Source organism: Impatiens glandulifera, chromosome 2, assembly GCF_907164915.1.
Source record: "Impatiens glandulifera chromosome 2, dImpGla2.1, whole genome shotgun sequence".
Taxonomy (NCBI): Eukaryota; Viridiplantae; Streptophyta; class Magnoliopsida; order Ericales; family Balsaminaceae; genus Impatiens; species Impatiens glandulifera.
Genome location: NC_061863.1, coordinates 14,259,895 through 14,287,335, shown reverse-complemented (window position 1 = coordinate 14,287,335; position 27,441 = coordinate 14,259,895). Strand labels below are relative to the sequence as shown.

General features: G+C 29.1%; 2 protein-coding genes, 1 non-coding gene and 1 pseudogene across 3 annotated transcripts; 1 reads left to right on the top strand and 3 right to left on the bottom strand.

Moving 5' to 3' along the window:
* Positions 1 to 3,670: 3,670 nt before the first annotated feature.
* Positions 3,671 to 12,371, top strand: LOC124924384 (annotated as a pseudogene).
* TRNAE-UUC lies at positions 4,505 to 4,576 on the bottom strand. Its single transcript has one exon. It is a non-coding gene; the product is annotated as a tRNA-Glu (tRNA).
* A 368-nt stretch (positions 12,372 to 12,739) lies between the features above and the next one.
* On the bottom strand, positions 12,740 to 16,467 carry LOC124927767 (ATP-dependent zinc metalloprotease FTSH, chloroplastic-like). The gene is made up of 4 exons (XM_047468241.1): positions 15,038 to 16,467; positions 13,889 to 14,319; positions 13,167 to 13,338; positions 12,740 to 13,052 (listed from the first exon to the last, which is right to left on the bottom strand). The coding sequence occupies exons 1-4, from the start codon at positions 16,379 to 16,381 to the stop codon at positions 12,831 to 12,833; spliced, it is 2,169 nt and encodes a 722-aa protein (XP_047324197.1). The 5' UTR covers positions 16,382 to 16,467; the 3' UTR covers positions 12,740 to 12,830.
* Positions 16,468 to 24,924: 8,457 nt separating this feature from the next.
* LOC124927157 lies at positions 24,925 to 26,127 on the bottom strand. Its single transcript, XM_047467518.1, has 2 exons — positions 25,847 to 26,127; positions 24,925 to 25,370 (listed from the first exon to the last, which is right to left on the bottom strand). The coding sequence occupies exons 1-2, from the start codon at positions 25,957 to 25,959 to the stop codon at positions 25,163 to 25,165; spliced, it is 321 nt and encodes a 106-aa protein (XP_047323474.1). The 5' UTR covers positions 25,960 to 26,127; the 3' UTR covers positions 24,925 to 25,162.
* Between the last annotated feature and the right edge of the window lie 1,314 nt (positions 26,128 to 27,441).

The following is a 27,441-nucleotide window of genomic DNA, read 5'->3' as shown; positions in this document are numbered from 1 at the left end:
AATTAAATTATATATTAATTTAATTCAAAAATATTATTTATAAAAGTATTATAAACATTTATAAATTTTATTTAATTAACAATATAATACTAATTTTTTATTACATTTAACCTATTTAATATTATAAAAATATTAATTTCTTTCATATTTTTATTTCTTTTTAACCTATTTAATTTTTTTTATAATTTTTGTTGTATATTTTAGATTTATTGAAATTTTAAATATAATACTAAATTAAAATATATTTTATTATTAATTTATTATATAAATTTTTATAATTAAAATTTTATAAAAATAATTAATTATCAAAATATTGTTTTGAAATTTAAAATAAAAAATTAAATCATAAAAAATCTAATTTAATTTAACATTATATAAGAAAATACATGTTTATTGTGTTTATTTAACTGCTTTATTTATATAGTTCATAAAAATAAACAAATTATTAATTATAATAATAATAATAATTTTATATTCAATAATAACAAAAATAAAATTTTATAAATTAAGTTTTAAATATATTTTTTTTAATTATTATAAAACAATATTATTTAAACTAATAATTTAAAAATTATTAAATTTTAAATATTAATTATTTAATTAAAACAATAAAATTAAAAGATAAATAAAAAGAGTTATATTATAAAATTTATAAATTTTTAGTTAATTAAAATTTTATAATATAGTTTAGAATATATAATATATATAAAATATATTTTTAAGAAAAATATAATAATAAAAATTTATGTATTTAATAAAAATAATTATAATGAGTAATATATTTTATAATTATAATAAGTAATATATTTAATTATAATAATTAAAAATTTAATAATAATAAAAATATAATTATAATTATAATATATATATATATATATTTTAAATTAATTTTAATAAAATATGTATATAATTTGATTTATATAAATTATATATTTTTTATAAAAAATGTATATAATTTAGATTATAATTATTAGACTAAACATTTTTCTAATAAAATTATAATATTGATTTATTTTTGAAAAATATTTTATAATATAAAATGAATAAATATGAATAATAATACTTTAAATATTTTTAAATATATTGGTGATTAATTAAAATTTTAAAATTTATTATTAAGAAACAATAAAATGTAAAAAGTTATTAAATACTCAAATAAATTTTCATATATTTTTAAATTTGTACAAAAATAAATTATAAAAAACATTATTTTTTATTTAAAATAAAAATAAACTAACACAAAAATTATATAATTTATACCTATGTGTTTAAATTATATATATATATATATATATATATATATATATATAATATAAAAATATAATGTTATAAATATAAATTAATTTTTAATTTAAAATTATTAATAATTTATAATATAATAATAAAATGTTTTTTAGATAAAAATGTAAAAATCAAAATTTTATTTTCAATTATAATAAATATATTTATATTTTTAATATAAATATTAATTAAATAAAAAAATTATAATAGGTCATAAAACTAAAATTTCATGAAAAGGATAATGTAAAAAATCTATTATAATTAAAAAACAATATAATATTATAGTAAAATATATTTTAATTAATTTTAATAAAGAGTGTATATAATATAATTAAACTAAATTAATTTTTTTTAAATATTATTTTTAATATAAAATTATAATTTATAAATTAAATATTTTATAATAAAATTATATTTTTGATTTATTTAAAAATAAAATATTATAATAAATAATAATAATTTAGTTATAAATAAAACAAATAATTATTTTAGATAATTCAAATCATTAAATAATAATAAGATAATTTGTAAAAATTAAATTTTAAAATTTATTTTAAATTTACAATTAAATGTTATTAATAAATAGTTTTAAAATAACTAAAATAATTAAAAATTAATGATTAATTAATTTTAAGTTTTATTTAAAATTAAAAAAACATATTATTTTATTATTTTTAAGATAATTGTAAATCTTATATATAATGTAAAAATAAATTATAATTAAATAAATTTAATTGACACGGAAAAAATTTTAAATACATAATTTTATATTTTTATTAAAAATTGAATATTTATTTAATGATTTAATAAAATATATAATATATAAACAAAATTTAATATGTTTATATTTTTTTTAATTGTAAGTATATTTTGTAATAACTTTAATGGTTTATTTTGAGGACATTTTTAAAATATTTAGTTTTTTGCTTTATATATCTATATATGATTCATTTATTTTTTTAAAATAAATAATTATATTTAAATGATAAAAACAAATGTAATGACCAGTTTTTATTTTATATATATTTCCCAATTATCTCAATTTCTTAGGCTTTTATTTTGACGTGTTTATACATTTCAAAAAATACATAAATATTAATTAATTAATTAAAACAAGTCTTTAATTTATCTATTTCAGTGATTTTTTAATACACTAATATATATATATATATATATATATATATATATATATATATATAAAAGTTAAATGTTTTATCTATTTATTTATGGAAAAATATTAATTTTATATATGAAGTTAGATGAAAGTATCACATTTATTAATTAGGTGTTAAATCATATTTATATATAGAAACTTAATAATTTGTGTAATATTTTATCAATCCAAATCAATGTTAATTCTCTCCAACCACTCAAACTTTGTTAATATAAAATATTTTATTGTATATATTTAATATTTTAATTTAGTTAATTATTTATTCAGAAAATAAAATGTAATAAAATAATTTGAATTCTAATTCTTTTTAATGAGATTAATAATTTAAATGTGTATATATATATTATTTATAATTGTTAAAATCAAGAATAATTTTAAATAATAATTTTATTTTAATAAAATTAAGAATTTTAATTTAAATATAAATCTACTTATAATATATTTTATTTAGAATAATTATTTAAATATTTATTAAATAAATATTAAAATAATAACAATTTAAAATAAAATAATTTTAGACAATAATTTATAATATTTTAAATTATTCAATTGAACAATTTATTATAAAATCTAGATTGATTAGAGTTCTTATTCGTCTTAAAAATTAGATGTTGTGACATGACCTGGTCAAGTTTTTAAGATTTGGATTAGGACAGGATTATGACATATTATAATTCCATGAATACAATTCAATTGCATGCATTTATATGAAGATTGAGTACCAACCTATTTGGAAACAATCATGAATGAATGACCTAATCGAAAGGAACAAAACGCGTAGTTTTTGGATTATCTAACTCTCTTTTTAACAAATCCAAAGGTAGGTGATTTGATTGCTTTTTTCCATTCATTTTTATTCTTTTTTTGTCTGTCTTTATTATTACTTTCTATTCATGAGAGTGAGATATACTAGCTAAAGCTTACTGATATACATTGATAATTGCACGATGACCAATTCATGGTAATATATTTGTGTGTCATTGTATCATATAAGTTGAAAGATCGTTTCCTTACCTTGATTTTGATTGCTTTGAGGTAAGAAGAAGTTGTAAACCAAATCATTACAGAATAATATCAGCCTCATAAACTAAACATCTCATTTTACGTTGAAATCTTTTGACAATCACAGCATACAACTACATCTACATCATGAGTCCTTATGTACTTAATGTAAAACTATGTAGTTTTGGTTTGAACTCTTACGCATGATTTTCCATGGCGCTTTTGGAACTTTTCATCGCTGCATCTATGGCAGTTATAAAAGTGACAAATGAAACTGTAAGTTTTTTATTTTGCTAAATCTGATGAAAAAATTGGTATTGCTTATCTTTATGTTAATTTTGATTTATACAGATTTCTGGATTTGTGGTAGGACTTGTACCTCAAATCAAATGGTTATTGATTGGTGATAAAGCTCCTTTACATGTAATTCAAGATTCTGCTTTTCTGCTCGGGTATAATTCCAATACTCATGATCATTTGCTTGGGATAACAATCAATTATTCATAACACACTATGAAAATACATCATTTAAAAAGTGTTTCTAAATGGCTCCGACTAATTATTGTCTTAATTACCTAAGAGATGGAGCTATCCCAACACTTACTTTGATTATTGGAGGGGGAACCTTATGAAAGTTAATTGTGTTTTTAACAACAAACAACTTTAGACACATTTTTTTCATTTCTCCTACTCTTCCAATGAATTGTGATTTATTGATTTTTTTTATATAGTATTGCCTCTTATTGGAATTGTCAAAGGAGTATTGCATATTGGTTTAGTGAACCCATGTCCACTTTATCAATTTGTTCTTTTACTGCAGTTTGCCCTGCCTCCTGCATTGAACATTGGTATGCAAAATCTTCTTCCAATGCTCCTTAATTTAACTTCTATCCTATTCATTTATGCCACTAAATAACTACATCAATTTCAGCCATTTTTTAAAGCATATTAGGTATGATTCACAACAAAGAAAAAATCAATTAGCTTAAGACAAGTTAAAAAGTGGTAAATCTTACTAAATTCTTAGTTTAAAAAATTAGAAAAATATTCCGATGCCGGGAATCGAACCCGGGTCCCCTGGGTGAAAGCCAGATATCCTAACCGCTGGACGACATCGGATTTTTGTTATAATTTATTTATTTAATTTGATATCATTTTGTTATCTCAATAACCTAAAATGAGATTTTTGAAGGTGGAGTACAAATATTATAAGACCTCCATGTATCAAGAAACTATTAGGTACAATTTTACAAAAAAAAATAATTCCATAAGGCAAAAGGTTAACATAGTTTCATCCAAAATGTTTGACTTGTTTGATATTATAATTATGAAATTATATTTAGTATTACAAATGGTTAAACATTTGGTGAGGGATAGAAAAGGGGTACTCTCAAATTTGGAAGTGTTATTTGTAGAACATCAAATAAGAAACCCAATATCATAGTCCACTTTATAGACTGATCATACACAATATTGTAAAAATGTACATGAAATAAATTAAAGAAATAAGATGATAAAAATGTACGAATATAAATTAATAAAATATATATCAAAGTTTCACTCGCAGGAGAAAAAGTCGTTAAAACATATCTTTCGTTCTTGGTCCGCTTCAATGTTGTTATGTGAAAATTAATATGGGAGCATAAATGTGAATTAGAAAATAACTTAGGGAGTTCATAAATGACAAAAAAAAATTAATTCAAATATCATATTTGGTGAGCTATATAATGCTTATAGATGTTGTCCATGATACAATCAACAAATTCTATAAGCATTTGAAATGAGCTATCAATAATATTTAACTCAATGCTAAAGGACCAATAAATATATTAACTATTCATAACAAAATTGCAATAATACATGGAACCGATTTTGACCCATCTGCTTTACATATTGTATAAATTTCAACCGAATTCTCAAAAAGATTCGTTTGTTTTATAAATTAACATTTTTTAGAAGAATTTGTTTGTCTTATAATTTTTTTTTAATTAAGATTGTAATTATTAACCAAATAATTATTATGTCTATATTTTTTTTAAATGATCCATCTATATCATAAATGATAAAAATTATTTTTAAAAAAATGACAAAATATGAAGAAGAAGAAAAAAAAATACAACCAACGTTACCCAACATGTTATTGAGCTCGTAAATTTAAAAAAAAAAAAACGAATAAATCTCCTACCAATTCCATCAGTTTTCCAAAACAACGACTTACTATAATGCAACTTGTACATAATGTCACAAGAATCTCATTAAATGCCCCTATAGAATCAAAAACATCTCAACATCCTAATTACATAGATCATTTAAAATCCATTGATCCATCTATCAAATTTTAGTTTCACAAATAATATATGATACATCAAAGGTTCCCAATAGTGACTTAATGACACATTTCTTCACACCGTCATTGATTTCATAAACGGTTCAAACAACAATATTTCTAATCATTGATGAAATCTAATCGAAATAACTCCTCAACTTTGAGACACGCTTTCCCTCTTGTATATAACCCTATAGTAGACCATTTAACTTCTTCAACTAAAATTGTTCGTAGATGTTCAACGAAGAAGGGGTTGGGTGGAAAAATATATACAGAAGGGATGATATCTCGTGCACATTGAGCCACACTTTAGTCTCTAATATTTTACATGATCTCGTGACTAGAGATGAGTCGTCTAAAGTTACTTTCGGATTAGACTTGGCAAAGTAAAATGAGGGGACTCTTCTTGGTTCTTAGCAATCACATGCCCGCATTCCTTTTTTTCAACATCTAGGGTGGCATCGCAACCCGAGAGTTATGAAGACGAATACTCAATCTTTGCCTCACTAAAAGGCTCATTTAAGCTCTCTTTAGTGTGCACAACATCCCTCCTATCCATATCAAATCTCTATGAATTCGTCATCTCAACAATTATCCTTTCAACATTCACAAGAATAGCAATACATATCCGATCAACATAAAATGGGGTTATCACCGACTCTCTCGTTTTCCTAAACAAAGTCGATGGCTCAAACACAGACATAGTCGATGTGTTTGTTCTAAATGAAGGAGACACGACAATATGACGGTCATGCCATATAATCACCTTATACATTTGTTTTCTATTATCAACAAATGGGATTTCGAGTAACGAATATGTGAATCGAAGTGATGCACGAGAATTCTAACCCAATCAATCTCCTACAATAAATGACTTTTCTCATCGAGCTCAATAAATTTTCCGAGCTCAATAAATTTTCCAAGATCAATATTGGTCTGACTAAGAAGATAATGATTCCACATATTCGTTGGCATTCTAAACAATCGAATTCATGTACTCTCTATATCTACATAGGGTCTTATGATGTGTTCGAGCGCAACAACATGTGGATTCTCAATATTAAACGACCGACCATCAACGAGTCGTCAAATTCCTCCATCGACTAACGGTTTAATACATTTATCAATTGGAATGATAAATGTTGTTTTAAATACGTTCTATATAGTAACATATCTTTCTCAAGAATTGAAGCCCACTAAAAGACGCCTTAATTAGGTCTGAGTCCAAGACGCCCTCGATTTCAAGTCGACGTCTAAAAGAGCCTCGTGTAATGGCTTTAATTGGATCAAGTTTGTAATAAACTTATAGGAAGACATGTTGAAATAATTATCAATAAGAAAAAGAAATTTGGCTTCTGAATGGTCTGACTCCATTATCTTCTCTCCCTCTATTTTTGGGATGTTCAAATGCATCAAGACAACTAACAAGTCTGGTTAATTTTGGTACTTAGTTTCGATATTTGAATTGAATAAAAATATTTTCGTTGAACCAAAAGTGTAACAATCCTTCAGGAAATATCTTCACTTGGAAGCTTGTAAAGAGTGCAAGGGACAGAAAGGTGATAGGAGTGGAGTGGGTGTTCAGAACTAAGTTGAATGCAAATAACTTCATTAACAAGCACAAAGTAAGGCTTGTTGTTAAAGGGTATGCTCAAATCTTTGGTGTTCATTTTTTTTGAGACATTTGCTCCTATAGCCAGATTAGATACCACTAAATTGGTACTTGTTTTGGCTGCTCAAAAGGACTAAAATTGTATGTTGAGCAACCTGAAGGATTTGTTGTGAAAGAACATTAAAATGAAGTCCACTTGTTCAAGAAAGCCTTGTATGGACTGAAATAGGGTTCAAGGGCCTAGTACAACAAAATTGATAATTATTTGATGGAGTTGGGCTTCATAAAAAATCTAAGTGAAACAACTCTTTTTTTTTTAACCTATAGAAATGTTCAATTTTTGTTTGGTGTTTTCTAAATATGTGTTTGCTTGGATGGAAAAGATACTGGAATTGCGAATGAGAAGGAATGGGGCATTGATATGTTGAATGAGAATCATAATGAGACGGGTATTAATGAACAATGGGAATGGACATTAAAAAGTCGCAATGTACCTTTCTTTTATTGGAAGCCATTGCGCTCTAGCTTGTTTGCAAAAGATAGTCTTATTTTTATTGGATATATTATCTTCCATTGTATTATTGGTGATGATATTGACCTCCTAACACACTTTACTTCTTCCATGAAATTAAATTGGAAAAGTGTTCATTACAATCATTTTATTGAAAAAATGCAGGAGTAGAGAAATCTGGAAAAAATGCTAAAGGTGATTCATGGTGGGAGACATGGCAGGAAGTCCTTCACCAAGATGAGTGGAGGTTCTTTTTCCTTCTATTCTACTTTTTAAGTTTATTTGATCTAAAAAGTTTTAGATTATTTTGATATTTTAGTTGATAATTTGGTGGAAGAAGTGATTAATGATGAGATAGTGGTTTATTTAGTATGTTCTGTAAACTATAATGTTGCAGTAACTTAGCTAGGATAGATAGAAGTGCTGAGAAACAAGCGAAATCAGGAACAAAAAATGCTGGATGGTATGAGAAATGGTAAAGCTCTATCCCCCATTATGGAAGAGTATCACATTGTTTGGCACTAATATGAAGTAACCTTACATTGGTTTCTTTTCATTTGGTATTTTCTGCTCTTCTTTTCTAAAGGTGGGAAAATTATGATGCTAAAGGCTGGACTGAGAAGGGGGCTCATAAGTATGGAAGACTTGATGAACAGTCTTGGTGGGAGAAATGGGGAGAGAATTATGATGGAAGGGGTTCTGTCCTAAAATGGTATTTTCTCATTACATATTCCACTTTCATTAACTGTCTAAACATAGAATAAACAAGCATAGGGATGGCAATGGGTACCCGTATACCCGATACCCGTGGGTACCCGATGATCGGGTTCGGGTATTTTAAATCGGGTTCGGGGTCGGGGTCGTGGATGGGGAGTAAAAAATGGTACCCGATCGGGTTCGGGGTCGGGGATGGGGAGTATTGGAAACCCAAACCCGATACCCGATACCCGAATATATTAATATTAATATATATATATATATATTTATATTAATAAAATTTAAGTGACTTATCAAATTCCACATTATAACTTGTAACTACTAACCATTAGGGGTGAGCATTGGGTGGTTTAATCCGAAATCCAATCCAATCCGAATTCTAAATACTAATTCGGATTGAATATTTCGGATTGGACTGAGATCGGATCGGATTGAGTTCGGATTGAATTAAATCGGATTGGATTAGGATTATCCAAATTATCCAAACTATCTAAATAAAAAAATATTTTTTAATTAATTTTCTTTAAATTAAATTTTATCTCAATATAATATATATTTTACTTACTTGACAACGATATTTCTTTTTATTTTTTTATTTTTATTATTATTTTCATATTCAAATTTAATAATAATAAAAAATTTGAATTTTAAAAAAAATTTAAAAAAAAATTTAAAAAAAAATTGTTGACTAATTTCAAGCTGATATATATAAATATTTTTTAGTTTGGATTATCCAAACCATTTTCAATCCAATCCGTATCCGATCCGTATTAATTAGTAAAATGGTTTGGATTACGGATTGGATAAATTTAGTTTGGATTTAATACGGATCGGACAAAACGGATTGGTTTTACCCATTTGCTCACCCCTACTAACCATCATTAAATAAATATATTAATTATTTTATCATTACTAATATCACGCTTAACATCATTTCCTAGATCCACATTTAACAAGTTAACATCATTTCATTCATTTAACATCATTTCATTCATTTGTAAATTGTAATAAGTGTTTCTCTCTCATAGTATGTTCGTTGTTCATTCTTGATTCAACCATTCTTCAAGTCTTCAACTTCTATCTTCTTCCACCTTCTTCTAGTTTTTGTTCAAAATCTTCAATAGCTATGCAAGTAAGTAATGTTTTTATTTAATAAAGTTATGTTTGTTCTTCAACTTTTACAATCTTATATTTATTTATTTATTAACTTAATCATCAATCTTTATTTTGTAGATTCTTCTTCCGTTTTAACAGCAACAAAGTTGATTTTTTCTATAAGTTCTACACGAATACAACACATAGTAGGTAAGTAATACTTCTATTATTTATAGATTTTTTTGTTTAATATGTTGATTTATAGATTTTTTTGTTTAATATGTAAAATCTCTTGATTAATAGATATTTTCAGATTATATATATATATATGTGTGTTTAATATGTGGAATAACTGATAATATATGCGAGAATAGATTTAGACATACTTTCATAGTTTCATTATATATGTAATATGCCTATAAGTTATTTGACTCCGATTAAATAAACCACATCAAACATTATAAAATTTATCCAAATCATGTAATGTAGATGGATTTTCACAACTCACAAATTAGGGTTTCACAAACTAGGGTGGTAAATTATAATAGAATATTAATATTATTAAATATTTTTTATGAAATAATATATAATTTAACAAAGTAATACAATAAATAAAATTATTTTTTATAAAGGCAAAAATAAAGGGTCAAAGAGTATTTTTTTAAGGAATATTAAAAGTTCTTTATATTTAGTTCAATATATTAGTTAAAAAAGAAAAGAGTTTTTTAAATATTATGTTTAACTATATTTAGGGAATAATAGTTCAATATATTAATATCTATTTTTTGTATATGTTAATGTTGATTGTTTTTTCTTTTGATTTTGTAGGTTGTAATTTACATGTGTTGAAGAAATGTATTCAAGAAGGATGCTTTTTGTGCGAAAACTAATTTGATGATTTCTGAAGATTTTGTGTTTAATTAAGAATTATGTTCTATCACTTTTAAGTTTTTTTTCTGTATTTTTGTAGTATGGATGAATTTATATTATGTGTGGATGATTTTTTTGTCTATTGTTTAAGGATATAATATTTATTAATAGTTTTAGGTTAATTATATTTTGTAGTAACCTATTATATTTAATTTATATAATTTTAGTTAATTAAATATAATTTTTTAATATTTCATATCGGGTAATGGGGTACCCGCCGGGGATCGGGTACCCGATGAATCGGGGATGGGGATATAAATAGAGATACCCGTCGGGTTCGGGGTCGGGGTCGGGTAGTAATTTGAAATTCGGGTTCGGGGATGGGTACTTCACTACCCGGTAGGTAGGGTACCCGTTGCCATCCCTAAACAAGCATGACAACCCACAGCTAGTTTACTAATAATATCTCGGTTTAGAAGTTCATATCTTCTCGTTTGAAGACCATATTTACTATTGTTCAAAATTTAGTTCAAAACTCTCAAAAGGATATCAAGAGAAGGAAATGTCAATTTCTTTAAAGTTTTTATCCTTAATCTTTCTTTTCTATTTTTTAATAAAATGTCATTTTATAAGAAAGGGTGCTTTGCTTATCCTTGATCTTCCATTTAGCAATCAACCACTGACTAAGTTTAGCTTCCTACAAGAAATGAAATGTCGATCAAAATAGTTATTGCAATTGTTTTATAATGGTAATGGTAGTGGTAGTAGGAGGATATATTAGTAATATCACAATGGTAGTATGATACTTATTGGAGTAACGAATAAAATGGTATTGAAACTGAATTATGAACTCTAAAGGTTTAGGCCATTATGGTTTCATCCACAATTAATTCTATTGACATGTTGTATATTCTTCTACCTTTTATAGGGTCTTGATAAAGTATTAGCAAAATAACCGGACCTCTAATGAAAACGCATCAGAAAATCTCTTTTTTTGTTTCCTCAGGACAGACAAGTGGGCTCAACGGAAATTGGAACTAAATGGGGAGATAAATGGGAAGAGAAGTTCTTTGCTGGCATTGGTTCACGGCAAGGAGAGACTTGACATGTATCGCCTAATAATGATCGTATGTCTTTTCTTCTCAGTTTTTTCTTAAATGGTTCAAGCGTCAAGATTCGAATCCATTACCTTAGTATACGAGTTTATGTGTTTTACCACTAAGTTATTCTTCACTTTTTTCTCAATTCTATATGAAAAATTTCGAGACTTCCCATTTATGTTACTGAATTATTATTTCTATCATCGAAATCTAGGTTGGTCTAGAACATGGGGAGAAGAGCACTTTGGAAATGGGTAAGGATCTAACTCCCAATCTAAGACCCCCCACATAGAAACACTTTGGAAATGACTAATATCTTTTTTGTTTTGCTGTTTTCTTTAGAAAGGTGCACAAATATGGTAAAAGCACTTCGGGAGAAATTTGGGATATTGTTGTCGATGAGGAAACTTACTATGAGTAAGATTTTACTTTTCATCTTTACTCCAATATTATTATATTTTTGTGTTAGATTGATTCAGCCCAAGATTTTAAACAATGGCAGGGCTGAGCCACATTATGGGTGGGCAGATGTTGTGGGTGATTCAGTTCAACTGTTATCAATTGAATATCGAGAGAAGCCACCTGGTTTTTACCCAAACATTAATCTTAAACCGTACCACCCACCATCTCCAGAGGATGATTTGCCAGACGAGGGAAAAGGGAGTCGTCGTCGTCCTATATAGTGACAACAGTTTGAACTCTAAAGCTTTTGTTTTTTCAAACTTGTGGATAGGCTCTCTCAATTTCATTCATTCTTTTGGTTATTTGGTCATTTTTCAATAGCATTGAACAATGTTGATTAGTCATTAGGTGAGAAAAGGAAAGTATTTTATGTTATAGACTGCTGCAAAATGTTGATCCTTGATACAGTTTGATATATTAGTTGTACTAGTTTCATCTTGATCTTAATTTGATTGTTTATTTAGTAGTAACAAAACTGACATAATCCAATCCGCAATCACCAAATTCTACTCTACACAATTTTATACCTCTAGTTTTACATATTCACCATATTTAGGACTTATTTTATATCGAATTGCGAATTCAACCGAATTCAAACAAACCTCGTATAAAATGACAATTTGGGTTTTACATATTCTCTATTATTCTGTACATCCATCGTAGACAGAAGAAGGAATAAATCAAGAAACGAAAAGTTGTGCTTTGCCATCAATAAAGAGACTCATGAACTCTTCACCGTCAACACTTTCCTTCTCCAAAAGAAGTTGTGCGAGTTTGTGAAGGATATCGATGTGGGTTGTGATGATCTGTTTGGCTCTCGAGTATGCACGTTCAACCAGCTCTCTAACTTCTGAATCTACCACATCCGCTGTAGCCATTGAGTAATCTTTCTGGGACGACATCTGCATGGATATGGATGAATCACAAACAAACAATCAAAAAAATTACAATTCTTTTCACCTTCTTTTCTTCTCAAGTTGTTTCTTTCTTTCTTTCAAATTAATGAATTAATTTACCTGTTGACCCAAGAAGGGATTGCCACCACCTCCTCCAATGGCAACTTGTCCAATCTTCTTGCTGAAACCAAATCTTTCCACCATTTGTCTTGCCACCCTCGATACTTGCATAAAATCATTTGACGCACCTGTCGTAACATTTTCTTCCCCAAAAATAACCTCTTCCGCTATCCTGTGTATTTTCAAACCAACCAAAACAAAAGGAGGAACTTTAAATTGTTAAAGAAGGCTCCAAATTGAATTCTTGTTTTCTCTATTGGCTTCATTTGAAAGGAAACTTATTTCTAGATCTAAATCCGGCTAAGAAACTACCAATGAATTTCATATCGAAATATGTTTGGTATAAAAGGTTTAGCTTATCAAACAGCGTCTTTCAATGAATAATCACACTGTCCGATTATCATGAAATCTTTGTAGATTGATCTCTTCAAGATCATCTTTTTAGCCCGCACCTGGAAGAGTAATTCTATTGTTGACAACTTATTTGGATCTAGATTCTTGGCCAGACTAATTTTGGATACGTAGTCTCACTATTTCAAACCTGTGTAGATTTAGGTGGGATGTTGTTTTCTATGCGTTGTTTAATGTTTGATTGAATTGTAGCTGACTGTGTAGCTGGCAAAACCTTTTTTTTCTCCATTTCAAGTTCAATTGTAAACTCATTTTTTGGATTATTAATAAAATTGTTCGCCATGGCACATTTTTTAAATAATGATACTAACCTTCCTCCAAGTGCAACCGCCATCTGATTCTCCAAATAACTCCTGCTATACAGTCCAGATTCGAGCCTCTCTTCACTTGGTGCAAAAAAGGTAAGACCACCAGCTTGTCCACGAGGAATTATAGAAATTTTAGCAACGGGATCATACTCAGGCATTAATGCACCCACCAAAGCATGACCAGCCTCATGATAAGCCACCAGTTTCTTCTTCTCTTCCGAAACTACTGCATTTTTCTTCTCCGGTCCAGCAATAATCCTCTCAAGGGCATCCGATATCTCGTCCTTGCTTATCTCCTTCAACTCTCTCCTAGCTGCTAGAATAGCAGCTTCGTTCATCAGGTTCTGCAAATCTGCACCCGTGAATCCTGGTGTTCTTCTCGCTATCTTTTCAAAGTCCACATCTTTCCCAAGTGCCTTTCCTCTTGAATGCACCTATTTTTTTTTATTATTACCATCGTTATATTCAACAAATCAATCAATCAATGTTTCTTTCTAATCATATTTATTTGGATTGAATTCAAATAACCCACATCAAACAAGGCATAAGAAGGAAGAAACTTTTATTCAATTACTCATTACTAGTAGCAGCAACTAATGAATAACAAGAGCAAATTATTTGAATTTAAATAATACCAAATCTGGAAATTAGACAGGATGAAAATGTTGGAAAATCGATGACAAACTGGTAAAAAAACGACTCAACCCATAACCACTCCATAAGGGTTTGTTTGATTTTAACCACAATGAAGTGAAAACTCTCATTCAATGAAAAGATAGACATTTTATCAATAATTTGTTTTAAAACTCAACAATTTTAACCCACCAAATCGACACTATAACGGAACAATCATTCAAGAAACCAACTGCCATCGGTTGGAATGGTTTTTTCACACCATATATGTTATATAAAGTTTCTTTGAACAACTCAACCTAGTGTTCATACTTCATAGTCTAATCAAGATATGAATTATGCCCATTAAGAACTTCAGTTAAAGTGAACATCATAACTGTGGGTCATCATGTTCGGTAAAGAATTAATCGAAGAACTTAGGGTTAGATAATAATACTTTGTTGCATAATTAGGTCTTTTTAGGTAGCTTAATTTATCTTTATGAATTAGAGTAAGTAAATTTTCAGTATTCATTAATACCTGAAGGATCTTAACTCTGCCAGCAACATCAGGCCTGTCCACAGTCACTTGCCGATCAAATCTACCAGGTCTCAACAATGCTGAATCAAGAACATCCGGTCTGTTAGTTGCCGCCAAAACAATCACACCCGAGTTCCCCGAAAATCCATCCATCTCCGTCAACAGCTGGTTAATGGTCTGTTCTCGCTCGTCATTCCCACCTCCAAGACCAGCACCTCTCTGTCTCCCAACCGCGTCAATCTCATCAATAAACACAATGCACGGCGCCTTTGATTTCGCCTTCTCAAACAAATCCCTAACTCTCGACGCACCCACACCAACAAACAGTTCAACGAATTCCGAAGCCGCACATGAGAAGAAAGGAACTCCTGCCTCTCCAGCCACTGCTCTAGCTAGTAATGTTTTCCCTGTACCAGGCGGCCCAACCAGAAGACACCCTTTTGGTATCTTAGCTCCCAAGGCAGTGTATTTTTCAGGATTTTTCAAAAAATCTACTACTTCCTGTAACTCCAACTTAGCTTGATCAGCTCCGGCAACATCAACGAAAGTAACCCCGGTTTCTGGTACTTCCTGGAACTTCGATTTCGACCTAGCGAAATCCATAGGTCCTCCTCCTAATCCACCAGGTCCGCCAGGACCGCCTTGAGATCGTCCGAATAAGAGGAAAAGACCAGCGAATGCAAGTAAAGGGAAAAACAAATTACTAATAAGACTGAAAATACCATTGCCTGAATCTCCTTCAGCAACGGAAATATCAACGCCATTCATTGCCAATATATCGATGAGGTCTGGATCGTTGGGGACGGTCACGGTCGCGCGACGACCATCGACGGCAGTGAGCTGAAGTCCGCCGCCGTCCTTGCTAAATCGAACCCTCTCGACTTTCCCTTTCTTAACCGCGTTTAAGAACTCGCTATACCGCCACTGCGCGCCTTCTGGGAGATCGGAAGGTGTTGTTGCTTGTGGTTTCGGCGCTGTCAAGACGAGATTTTGCGAAAACAGGGGCGAATTTGTTGGATTTGAGCTAGGGTTTTCGAGTTGAATTACAGGTGGTGGAGTGATTGGAGCATCGATGGCGAGAGCTTGGGGAGAAATTGAGGAGAGGAGGAGTATAGTAGATAAAGTAGCTTTGGATGAAACGGATTGAAATTCATTATTTGATCTTGTTCCTCCTCCTCCTGGTTTGAGGAGCGATTGTGGGATTAGAAATCTTTTTCGATTAGAGAGAAAAGGGAAGAATCTGGTTGTTGTTGTTGTTTTAGGAGTTGGGGGAGAGATGAAGATTAAAGAATTGGCGAGGAAATTTGAGGACATGAGAGGATTAGTAATGGCGTAAGAAGCCATGGATGGATGAATATGGCGGACTGTTGTTGTTAAGTGTGAAATTGCAGATATGGGCGGGGGGCGGGGAGAAGAAAGAGATTATGAAATTGAAGGGTGAAGAAGGAATTCAGCCATAGAAGAGAATCTATGGATTCATCTCTAATTACGTGTATCAAATGTTATCCACTCATTCATTTCCCAATTCCATTCCCTACTCTCATTTTCTAATTTAGCAAATTTGGAACCTTCTAGAAAATTCAGAACATTGAGGGGCTAAATTGAACCTCCCTCGTAACTTTAGGAATTCGGAAATGACAATTCCATTTCCGAATTCCTAAAAAAGAGATCTAACGTCGTTCCGATGGATGACGTAGCTAATACAGAGATTCTATGAAGGTTGTCTGCTTGGAGTCGCCCTCGACATCTTTGTCGTCTAGCTTTTGAAGGATAGTAGAGCATTGCTCTGCTACTGAATTGGGAATCCGATTTTCCAAAGGAAGGTTCCGTCGTAGCTACTACAAGGATTCTGTAAGAGTCCTATGCTCGGAAATTGCCTCGGAATCACCTCGCCATTCGTCGTCGCCTAGCTCTAAGAGGATAAGCGAATAAAATCAATAGCGAAGAAGAGAACATTGCTCTACTTTCTAGATTTGGAGTCCATTTTCCGAAGAGATGTCTTCCAGCCGTCGAGTCCGTCGCTTCAAGGACTCGCCAATGTGTTGAGTATTGTCAATATGGAGTTTGGTTCACAGGAAGGGAAGGAAAAGAAGTAGAACGAGGATTCTCCTGAGATCGGAAATTTGGCTATGAATTTCATTCACGGATTACTTCTTCCTCGTGGTATGTGTTGTTTTTGGCACACAATTAGAATTTCACATCAAAAAATAATAAGAGTGAGAATAGTTTCTTCATATATAAAAGAATTTTTTTTCACAATTAGAAAAAAATCTTACATCAGACGATGATGAGAGTTGGAGAGTTTCTTAGTGTATAAAAGAAACTCTCCCTCTTTTTAGTTTATTGCACTCAATATTTGTATCTCTTCTTTCTTATTAATTGATAGTCTTAATATTCGGAGACGTAAACAATTTTTGGCCGAACTCCGTTATCAAATTTTGTTAGTGTGTTCTTTCTTATGTTTTTTCTTTTGTTTATGTCAATTTTTCTCAACAAACTGTTCTTTCACGGAATTGATGTCAGCGACTTCGCGACATTGTGCTTCGACTATGCCTTCGTCGATGCTTGAAGCTAATCTAGAGCGCTCTTAAAGAAGTGTCTAGTAATCTCTTTTTCGGCGACAACATTAGAAGAACTCAGCAATGTCAATATAGATTAAGGTTTGAGGCTAGTCTTGACATAGCCTCTTCCTAAACTAGACACACAGTTTAACTTAGGATTCTAGAAGCTAAGGTGCACCAATTCATCGAGCAAATAAGATTGTTAAATAACTTAACATTTATAAATTAAATAATGAAATCAATTAAACTAACATTTGCTTCACGTCGATGTATGAATTCAACAATGGATGTCATATAGTCATAGAAGTAATTTTAGGGACCTACCTAAGAAGAGCTGAAGAAGAAGTATGAATGAATTGTCGAAGTTGAGTTCACTAGAGAATTTGAATTCTCGCCAAAATCGCCTTAGGAATGTTATTTGTTTGGTCTCTCAAGCTCTCAAGTGTAGTCTCTTTCTAAGTGTATTATGTAAATCTTGCAAATGGTCAGTCGTGTCTCAATCAAATGAGGATGATCATTTATATACCCCAGCAAGGGCTATCTTTAGAATATTTAATTTTGGAAAATTGGTAACTCGTTCAACGAGTTAAACCAATTCATTTAAGCGCCTAACTGAGTTTTGGTCGAGTTCAATCTTGTAGGTAATTAGTCAAGCTACACTCTTCGCTTTGTATCAAGTCAAATGGTTAAATGTAGGTCAAGTTGCACATTTCAAAGTTTAGCCTCTTTCTTTGTCTTGGTTTCAGCCTTCCTATTTCGGTCGAGACTTCTAAGAGTTGTAACTTTTGACTCAAATCACCATTGAAGTCAAGCCAGGATGCACTAGAAAGGTATTTGAGTTAGCTAAAAGTTTCTTCTCACCAATGAAGTCCAAGAAAGTCTGCATGTCCACCAATTCTTGATAAAACGTCGTTGACCCTGAAATGAACAGTCTGGCTTACAGACGACCTAACGTGGGTTGTAGGTCAAGCCATGAGTACTACTTGTTGTCAATAGAAAGTCAATTCAAAGATTTTTTCAACGATATCTCATTTGTATCAAATGATCAAGTAGATCAAAATATATGAATTTACGAAGTCTCACCTAGCTTCAGTTCTCTAGGATTGAAAATGGTGTACTTGCATTGTGTTGTTGGGCTATGTAGACCACCTTAGTCATTGAATGGAGACTCGGTAACGGTGTCATTCGATCGGATTGTGTCTTATCTTTCTAACTATAGGTAGCAATCCAATTATAATGCTATGGGCTCAAGATATGAATTTTTAACCGTATGTATATTAAGTTTGATCATATTCTGAATGCATCGTCTTGTACCGCTGATTTCTCGTGTTGAAGAGCTTCAATCCGAAACATGGATCAAACGGATCTTGTAGAAGACTCTTCAAGCTTTCCAAAACATCTAAGAACATCCAAAAATATCGAGTGTATAGGTTTGGGTGAATTTTTGAATTTAAATATACTTGTTGATCTTCCTTCAGCCAAAGAAACGCCTAACAAAGCATTTGGGCGTTTTTTTCAAATGAAGCGCTTGCTGACACCAAGATGACGTTACTGAAGCGTTTTGAAATTTGTAAGCGCGCAAGAGTGTTGCGTTGACTTCCGTTGATCTAGCCTTGAACTGCCTAGTTTGACTTTTTTTTTATTCTTTTATCTTTTTGAATGCCTTTTTATACAAAATTACAAATAGTAATATTATATTTAAAATTCATAAATTTTCAAACCAGTTAATGTATAAGGACTCTCAAATTCTAACTTTTATAAAAAATTATATTTGGTGCAAAATCAAGTCTTAAATAGTTGTTCTGTGTATTTCATCTAATAGCAATATTATACTCAAAATTTAGTCATTCCAAAAGTGTTTGGTTAATCGAATTTTGAGTATTTTCAAAAATTGATGTTTGGATTACTTTCAAATGGTCATTTCAAATAATTTCTTAAAACTGTGTCTGATTTTTATTCTCCTAGTCTAATAATAAAGTATGATCATCGATCCTATTAGACCGGACAATTTTATTTTAATTATGCAATGTAAAAATGAGGTGTCTACACAACCGAATTATGCATATATTTTAATTTTAATCGTTATAAATTATTTTTAAGTTAATGTTTCAATCCCCACTAAACCACCGATCAGTTAACGATACTCTCAATTGAGCGATGATCAGTTTAGTAGTTAGAGTGTGAAGCCTAAAAGACTGAATTTTAGACATTCAATTATATATATATATATATATAATAATAATAATAATAATAATAATAATAATATTTAAAATTTAAATTCACTACAGTAATTCTCTTTCCTAATAATTATTTTCTCAATCTATATATATATATATATATTCTACTCAATTTTTTAATTAATTTTTTTTTCTACACCATATATATTTTATCAATAATATATATATATATATTAATTTTATATATATTATTAATTTTATATAAATACATTTTACCTTTTATCATACATTTTTTCTCTTATATATATATATATATATAATATTTTCGAGTATAAATAATTTTTTGATTAATATAAAAATTAACTAATTGATAATAAATATTAAATACAAAATATATATACTTACACAAAATAATAAATTATTTTAACAATTTCAAGTAGTCTAACAGTTAAAGTGTTCATATTTCATGCTTAAGATCGGAGTCCGAATCTCAAAACATGCAAATTTAGATTTTCAAGAATATATTCTTGACATATAATATGTGATCAGTTGGGATTGATTGTTGATTTTTTGAAGTGAGAGTAAAAGAGATGTTGGCAAAAAATGATGAATGGTTTATCGAGAGATAAAGAGACATATGAAAAAGTGTGAATCACAAGATTAAGGTCAGTGAGTGATTTACTGAGGGGATAAAGAGACATTAGTTTGAGAGTTAGTGGCTGAGTTTTGACCATGGATAAGAAATGTGTGATTAATTGAGATTGGTTATTGACTTGTTGAAATGAGAGTAAAAGAGATGTCGACTAAGATTGCTGAGTGGTTTGTCAATGGATAAAGAGACATGAAAAAATGTGAGTTACAAGATTATGGTTAGTGGGTGACTTGCTGAAAAGATAAAGAGGCATATGAAAAGTGTGAGTCACAAGATGAAAGTCAGTTGAAAGGTTAGTGATTGAGTTTGACGAAAGATAAGAGGTGTGTCATCAATTGAGGTCGACTAAGATTGGTGTGTATTTTGCCGAGGGGATAAAAAATATATATGAAAAGTGTGAGTCACAAGATAATGGTCAATTGAAGGGTTAAGTGGGTACCGAAAATATAAAATATATGTTAACATTAAATTTATATTAAACTAAATTTTTAGAAACTAAACCAATTTTAAATTAATTAGATTTGGATAATATTAATTTTATCTAAAATATTTATAGATATATATATATTTATCCTTACGCTAGTTTTATTAAAAACATCTTAAATTAAAAAAGAAGAAGTTAATTCAAGCTAATTTTCTTCCAAGAAAAAATAAAAATAAGTTTAATCCTAATATGATTTAAAATTAAGGATGTCAATGGGTACCTATATGCTTAATACTCATAAATATCCTATTGTCAGATTCGGTTATTTTAAATCGGGTATGAAGTCGAACATGAAATATAGAAGAAGGTATGAAGTCGAACATGAAATATAGAAGAAGGTACACAATCAAATACGAAGATTAGAGTTTGTGAAACTCAAACACTGACTATATTATTATAAAAAATAAAAGTTTTTTTTATTAAAATTTAAGGTAACATTTCAAATAACTCATCTTCTTATTACACTCCAACGTTATTTTATTTATATTTCAAAAAAATTTTATTTCTCTTATCAATTTTAACTTTTTTTTTTCTAATAACAAAATATATTTCTCTTTTATCACTTCTCACATTCAATCTTAGACTTTTTTTTTCTTCAATATTCATTTTAATTTTTTTCTTCATTCTAGCAACAACAAAAATTTTATCTTTTCAAAACAAATATATATATATATATATATATATATATAAATATATTTTTCTTTATTTTCAACATAAATAAAAATCAAGTGTGACAGGTAGAGTACCCATCACCATTCTATGGCGGACCCAGAAATATTTTCTCGAGGGGCCAAATACATAGTAACGTAGCATTTTTTTGACTATCAAATAAATGCATTTTTTAATTAAAATTTTACTCGATAATTACATAAAAATACTAACAAGCACAATTACTAAATTATTCTTGTCCATGAGTCAGTACAAAAGAAGACAAAATATCTTCATTACGTTGACTATACCAATCAATCAATTCAAGAAAATTACCTTTATTTGATGAACTACTTGACTCATCATGTCCTCGAAAAGGTAATCATTGCCTCAATAGAAAGCGTGTTACATCAAACATTGTCGTTAAACGGGTGCGATAATTTATTTCTATATCACGACCATGCAATGGCGGACCCAGAAATGTTTTCTCGGGGGGCCAAATATATAGTAACGTAGCATTTTTTGGTGATCAATTAAATACATCTTCTAATTAAAATTTTACTCGATAATTACATAAAAATACTAACAAACACAATTACAAAATACTAATAAACACAATCACTAAATTATTCTTGTTCATGAGTCGGTTCAGAAGAAGACAAATTTATTTTACGAGATTCTATTTGTTGAAAATATTACAATATTTGGCACATTTTCAATTGTTGAGAAAATATCTTTCTCAACATATACAACTAAACTATCATTCATCTATTCATCTCCCATTCGATTACGCAAATCAGTCTTCACGGTCTTCATTGCAGAAAAAAACTCTTTCAACGGATGCAGTTGCAACTGATAAAACTAAAGCCAACTCTATCAATCGATAAACCAATGGAAAGACTATATGTTTTTCTGTTGCAATCAATTTTTGAGCAAGAATTCCCAAGTCTTCAATTTAAGAAAATTGAGGATCATCCCGCAAATTAAATAAGTAAGCCCGAAGTTGTTGTTCCAAAAATAAATAATCACTGCCTGTGAAATTTTTGGGATAAAGTTTGGCAAGACGAATGAGTTTACGAATATCAAATTGGGAGAATGAATTTCTGGGAGGAAGACATGATATGCAGCCAATTTTATTATATCTGACAAAAGATTTCCACACGATAATGATGAAGATTAGTGATGAGTTCCTCTTTTCTTCTCCGCCTATCATTGCTATCAATTATCATATGTTTATTCATATCAAATATTAAGATCGAGTGTAATTGACAAAAACTGTTAACTTGGTCCAAAATATCATGTCATCCATCTTCTCTAAATTTTTGTAATTGATTTTTCGAACTCGAAATCAATGACATGGCTTGAACTATATTTTGCTCTCCTCTTTGTAGGCAAAGTGACAACTCACTTGTAATTCCCAATAATTTTTTCATCAAATGCAAAATATGAAAATCTAATTTAATAGATTTCAGCCTAACTATTTTAATTTGTTTATTAATATTAATTTATATTTTCTTATAAATTTTTAAAATAGTAAACACTATTTGTTTACTATTAATTTATATTTTCTTATAAATTTTTAAAATAGTAAACACTATTATTATATGTTAAAATAAATTAAAGGTGAGGCCAGGGTTTGATCACCTGACCTCATCTTCAGAGTTTGGTTACCAAACCAACTGGACTAAAACTTACTTGTCAAATATATATATAAAAAATAATTTATCTTAAGGTTGGGGGAGGCCCGGGCCCCCCTTGTAGGTCCGCCACTGCGACCATGTGTACGTAAAACGTTTCTCACGTTATGTCTTTGATCTTAAAATGATTCAAATTGAATTCTAGCTTCATTATGACAACTATTTGAAGTTCTCATATGATTATTGAATCTTTCTAATGCCCTTTTCCAATTTTTGTACCCATCTCCTATAAATGTATCATCTACGTTTCCTCTATTTAAAGGCTTAAAAAGATAACACTAAAAACAAAATGATGCATCTTTTGATATGCTATATTCTAACTATGTATATTTGATCAGTAACATTAGACTCATTAGTAGGCTCATTAATTGATTGAGAATACTCATGTTGGTCATGTGATGTAGAAGTACAAATTCGTTTATAGAACATCTCCATTATTCTATATCCTACATAAAATAAATATGTGTAACACTAGGCCCCTAAATAAAATCTAACAAATACATTTATTTGTTGAAATAATTTAAAACTAATTTAAAATTAAGAAATATAAAATAATATTTTACCCTTATATTTATATAAATTATTATTTTACCCATAAGTAATTTGTATTATTAATTATATTTAAATTATTAATATATATATATATAAATAAATTATAATATAAATATAGTTTTAAAATAAATAATAATATTATATAATTTTCATTATTTTATATATAATTCTTTATATTTTAACTTATATAAATAAATCTTATTTATATATTAATTAAAATTTATGTATTATTATAAATATTGTATCTTAGAAAATATTTTTTTGTATAAAATAAAATATTAATAATAATTATTTTAATAAAATTATATTTGAAATTAAAATATTATAATTATGAATTAGTTATTTTTTATTAACTTTTATAAAAGAAAGTGTTAGAAAATAGTGTTTGTATAAAATAAAAATTTTATAAAAAGAAATGTGAGAAACAGGGTTTGATCACCTGACCTCTGTTATAAATTTCAGCTATATAAAATATCTTAAAAGTTTTATCCTGCCCTTGTAGGTCCGCCTCTAAAGTAATATGTTATAAACTCTTATAATTAATTAATTATTCCTTACTTTAATTCTTTAATTCCTAATATTGGTACTACAACTTGTTAAATTAAAATGTTTCTAAAAACAATGTTTTGGATCCTGATATTTAAATCATCTCAATAAGTTGAATATTTACTATCCTGAATTGTATAGTATCTGCCTGTAGACAATCATTGTTCTCATATATTAAGATTCTAACCACAAAATGACAATAAAAAACACAAAATTTCGTTATTCAAAATTATCAAATCCTACACCAACTCAAATAGCTCGACCACCATATGGTCCAACGCCGCAAAGTCACCACATCAAAATTCACGAAACCAAAACACGGGTCAACAAAGTAACATATGGCTCAATCTCAGTGGTGGTTTAATCAAGATAATTTCTCAGTATTTATCATAAACAAGAGATCGCAGCAATAATCCCTAGAGAATGTTATCACAACAATTGAATCTACTCATGACCTCCCACTCCATAATCGAAACCTTAGTCTAAACTTCTTGTCATTCAACTACCCATATTGGTTGTTCAACTCGTGTTTCAAATATTGATAAACAACGAACAAATCTCTCCTTTACATCTCTCGAACATATTCTAAATCAAATCAAATGCTGAGGCAAAGAACAGAACATTGATATGACATAGAAGTCTTCAATTATCCAACTGACCTTCATCAAACTTGTGTTAATGAAAGATTGCTGCTTTAACCATTGCATTCTTTCACTCCCTATGTAAACAACATTTTCCCATGCTATACACAACAAAACCGACACCACTTTAAAAACAGAAAAAAGAATTTACCACCACCACATTGGTTCTACATAGATAGTGGGAGAAGCATCCTCCTTTTCTTTTTTCGGTTTTGTTTGATGCTCCTTGTTATTTTCATACATATTAGTAGAATCAATGAAAATGAAAACAAGATAAACGCAACATTCATATTCCTGAAATACAATGACACTGCTGAGAACACTAAGGATGCCAGAATTATAAGTTCCCATATCACAAAAACCGCAACATCAACCCTGCATAACAAAAGGGGAGCCCCAATTTACAAACTTGAATGCATATTGTATGCCACAGCTAGTCCAGTTTGGAAACTAAATTCAGATTGTTTCTAATTTGAATCTGAATACAAAATCAGAAATTACAGGTGTTTGTTTTCAACTCTATTATGAAGCCAGCCAGCCAGCCATCAACAAAACATATACACTAATGACCTAACAGAAGAAATCATGTCCAGTAACTTCACACAACTAAAGTGATGAGAAGAAAGAATCGAGGATCGCCAAATCCTAGTTCGATTCCAGATAAAGATTGCAAGAAGAATAATCTATCTTATTAGTGATAAATTTGACAAGAGAAAGTTCGAGGAATAGCTCGCAATCAAGGATCCTAATTCCTATAGGTGGAAACCTAACTAGTTCAATTAGAATAATTTGTCTATGAATGATATTTAGATGAATGCGATCGATGAAATATAAGATTGTTTGTTACGTACCTTGAAGAAGTGAGATTGGAGGTGGATGAAAAGAAAGAGATGGAGGACCATTCGTGCTTAGATCGAATCTGATACTCCCTTAGCTGTTCTGCAAGATTCGATCGCGTAATCATCGTTCTCTTCCACTATTGTAGCTTCTTATGGCTCTAAATTATCGCTTAAACTCGCGGCAAATCTTGGAAGATTGCAGTTAGAACGGAGACAAATGTACCAATCTTCATCTGATGATGCGTTTCGTACCACCTTCCTTTCCTTCTCTCACACACACACACGCACTGGAAAGAAAGAAAGATAGAAATATTCGAAATTTTATAATTCATATCCTTTAGACCCAACCCATTTCAAGCTGTCAAGGCCCAAAACAAGTTTCATCCAAGTCATTTTTACACCTTCACAATAGTTGAAGACTTTTTTGAGACATTTATAAACACATTTAGGTTTTGAGTTTTAATTTGGATTAGAAAATGTCAATACATTTTTTTGTAGGGTGTTACCATTGATTAGATCTTAAAGTCTAGTAATATTCATAGTTATTTAAATTATACTATCATTTATTTTAAGTTTTGCAGGTGGATGATTTATATTAACAAGGAACTTGATGAATACAACTTTCAGCAATATAATGTCTCATAATAAAAACAAGAGTGAATAAAATTTTCAAGAATGAACTCTTCAAATATTACAACTTTACAAGATTAACTCAACATTGACACAATATAAAGTAATAACTAAACCAGATGACGACGTATAATCATATAGGAGGATTATAAACTATCTACCTCGACGCGAACCATTTCAAAGTGTTTATATTTAAGGAAAAACTATTCACATGGCTATAAAAATAATTTGTATTTGAAATCATATTTCTAATTTAAATGTTTTTTTTATTACCGATTTAATATAATTTAACTAATTTAATAATTGTACAAATATTTATTATAATTTAATTCTTTGTGGTAAATATATTTTAGATGATTGTAGTGTATTTAATAATAAATTTATTGGTTATAAATTAATATTTTAAATAAATAAAAATGGGTTTGTTAAAGTTTATTAAATTTATGATAATATATTTATTGTTTAATAAGTTTTTCTAAAATTTTAGGAGACAAGAACTCAACTTACATTTTTATTATGAAAATGGATATTAACAGAACTAGGATGAACAAATAAACGTATAATAATATATACAAAATATTATTTTTTATAAAATTTTATATAAAATTAATATTATTCAAATCTAATTAATTTAAAATTAGTTTTAATTTGTAAAAATTAAGTTTAATTTTAAATTTAATGTTAACATATATTTTATTCTCTCAGCACTCTCACTTAACCCCTCAATTGACCATCATCTTGTGACTCACACTTTTTTATATGTATTTTTTATCTCCTCGACAAATCACCCATTAATCTTAGTCGACCTCAATTGATGACACATCTCTTATCTCTCGTCAAAGTCAACCACTAACCCCTCAATTAACCATCATCTTGTGACTCACACTTTTTTATATGTCTCTTTATCCCATCGACAAACCACCCAGTGACCCTAATCTTGTGACTCACACTTTTTTTCGTATGCCTCTTTATTCATC

Bases quoted from the DNA above. Each gene is read 5' to 3' on its own strand.
- LOC124927767 (XM_047468241.1), bottom strand. From the start codon at position 16,381: ATGGCTTCTTACGCCATTACTAATCCTCTCATGTCCTCAAATTTCCTC. The intron at 13,339-13,888 runs GTTAGTATCATT...GAAAATACACAG, and splicing joins GCGGTTGCACTTGGAGGAAG to GATAGCGGAAGAGGTTATTT. The intron at 13,053-13,166 runs GTAAATTAATTC...ATATCCATGCAG, and splicing joins ATCCCTTCTTGGGTCAACAG to ATGTCGTCCCAGAAAGATTA.
- LOC124927157 (XM_047467518.1), bottom strand. From the start codon at position 25,959: ATGATTACGCGATCGAATCTTGCAGAACAGCTAAGGGAGTATCAGATT. The intron at 25,371-25,846 runs GTACGTAACAAA...TTTGTTATGCAG, and splicing joins TCCAATCTCACTTCTTCAAG to GGTTGATGTTGCGGTTTTTG.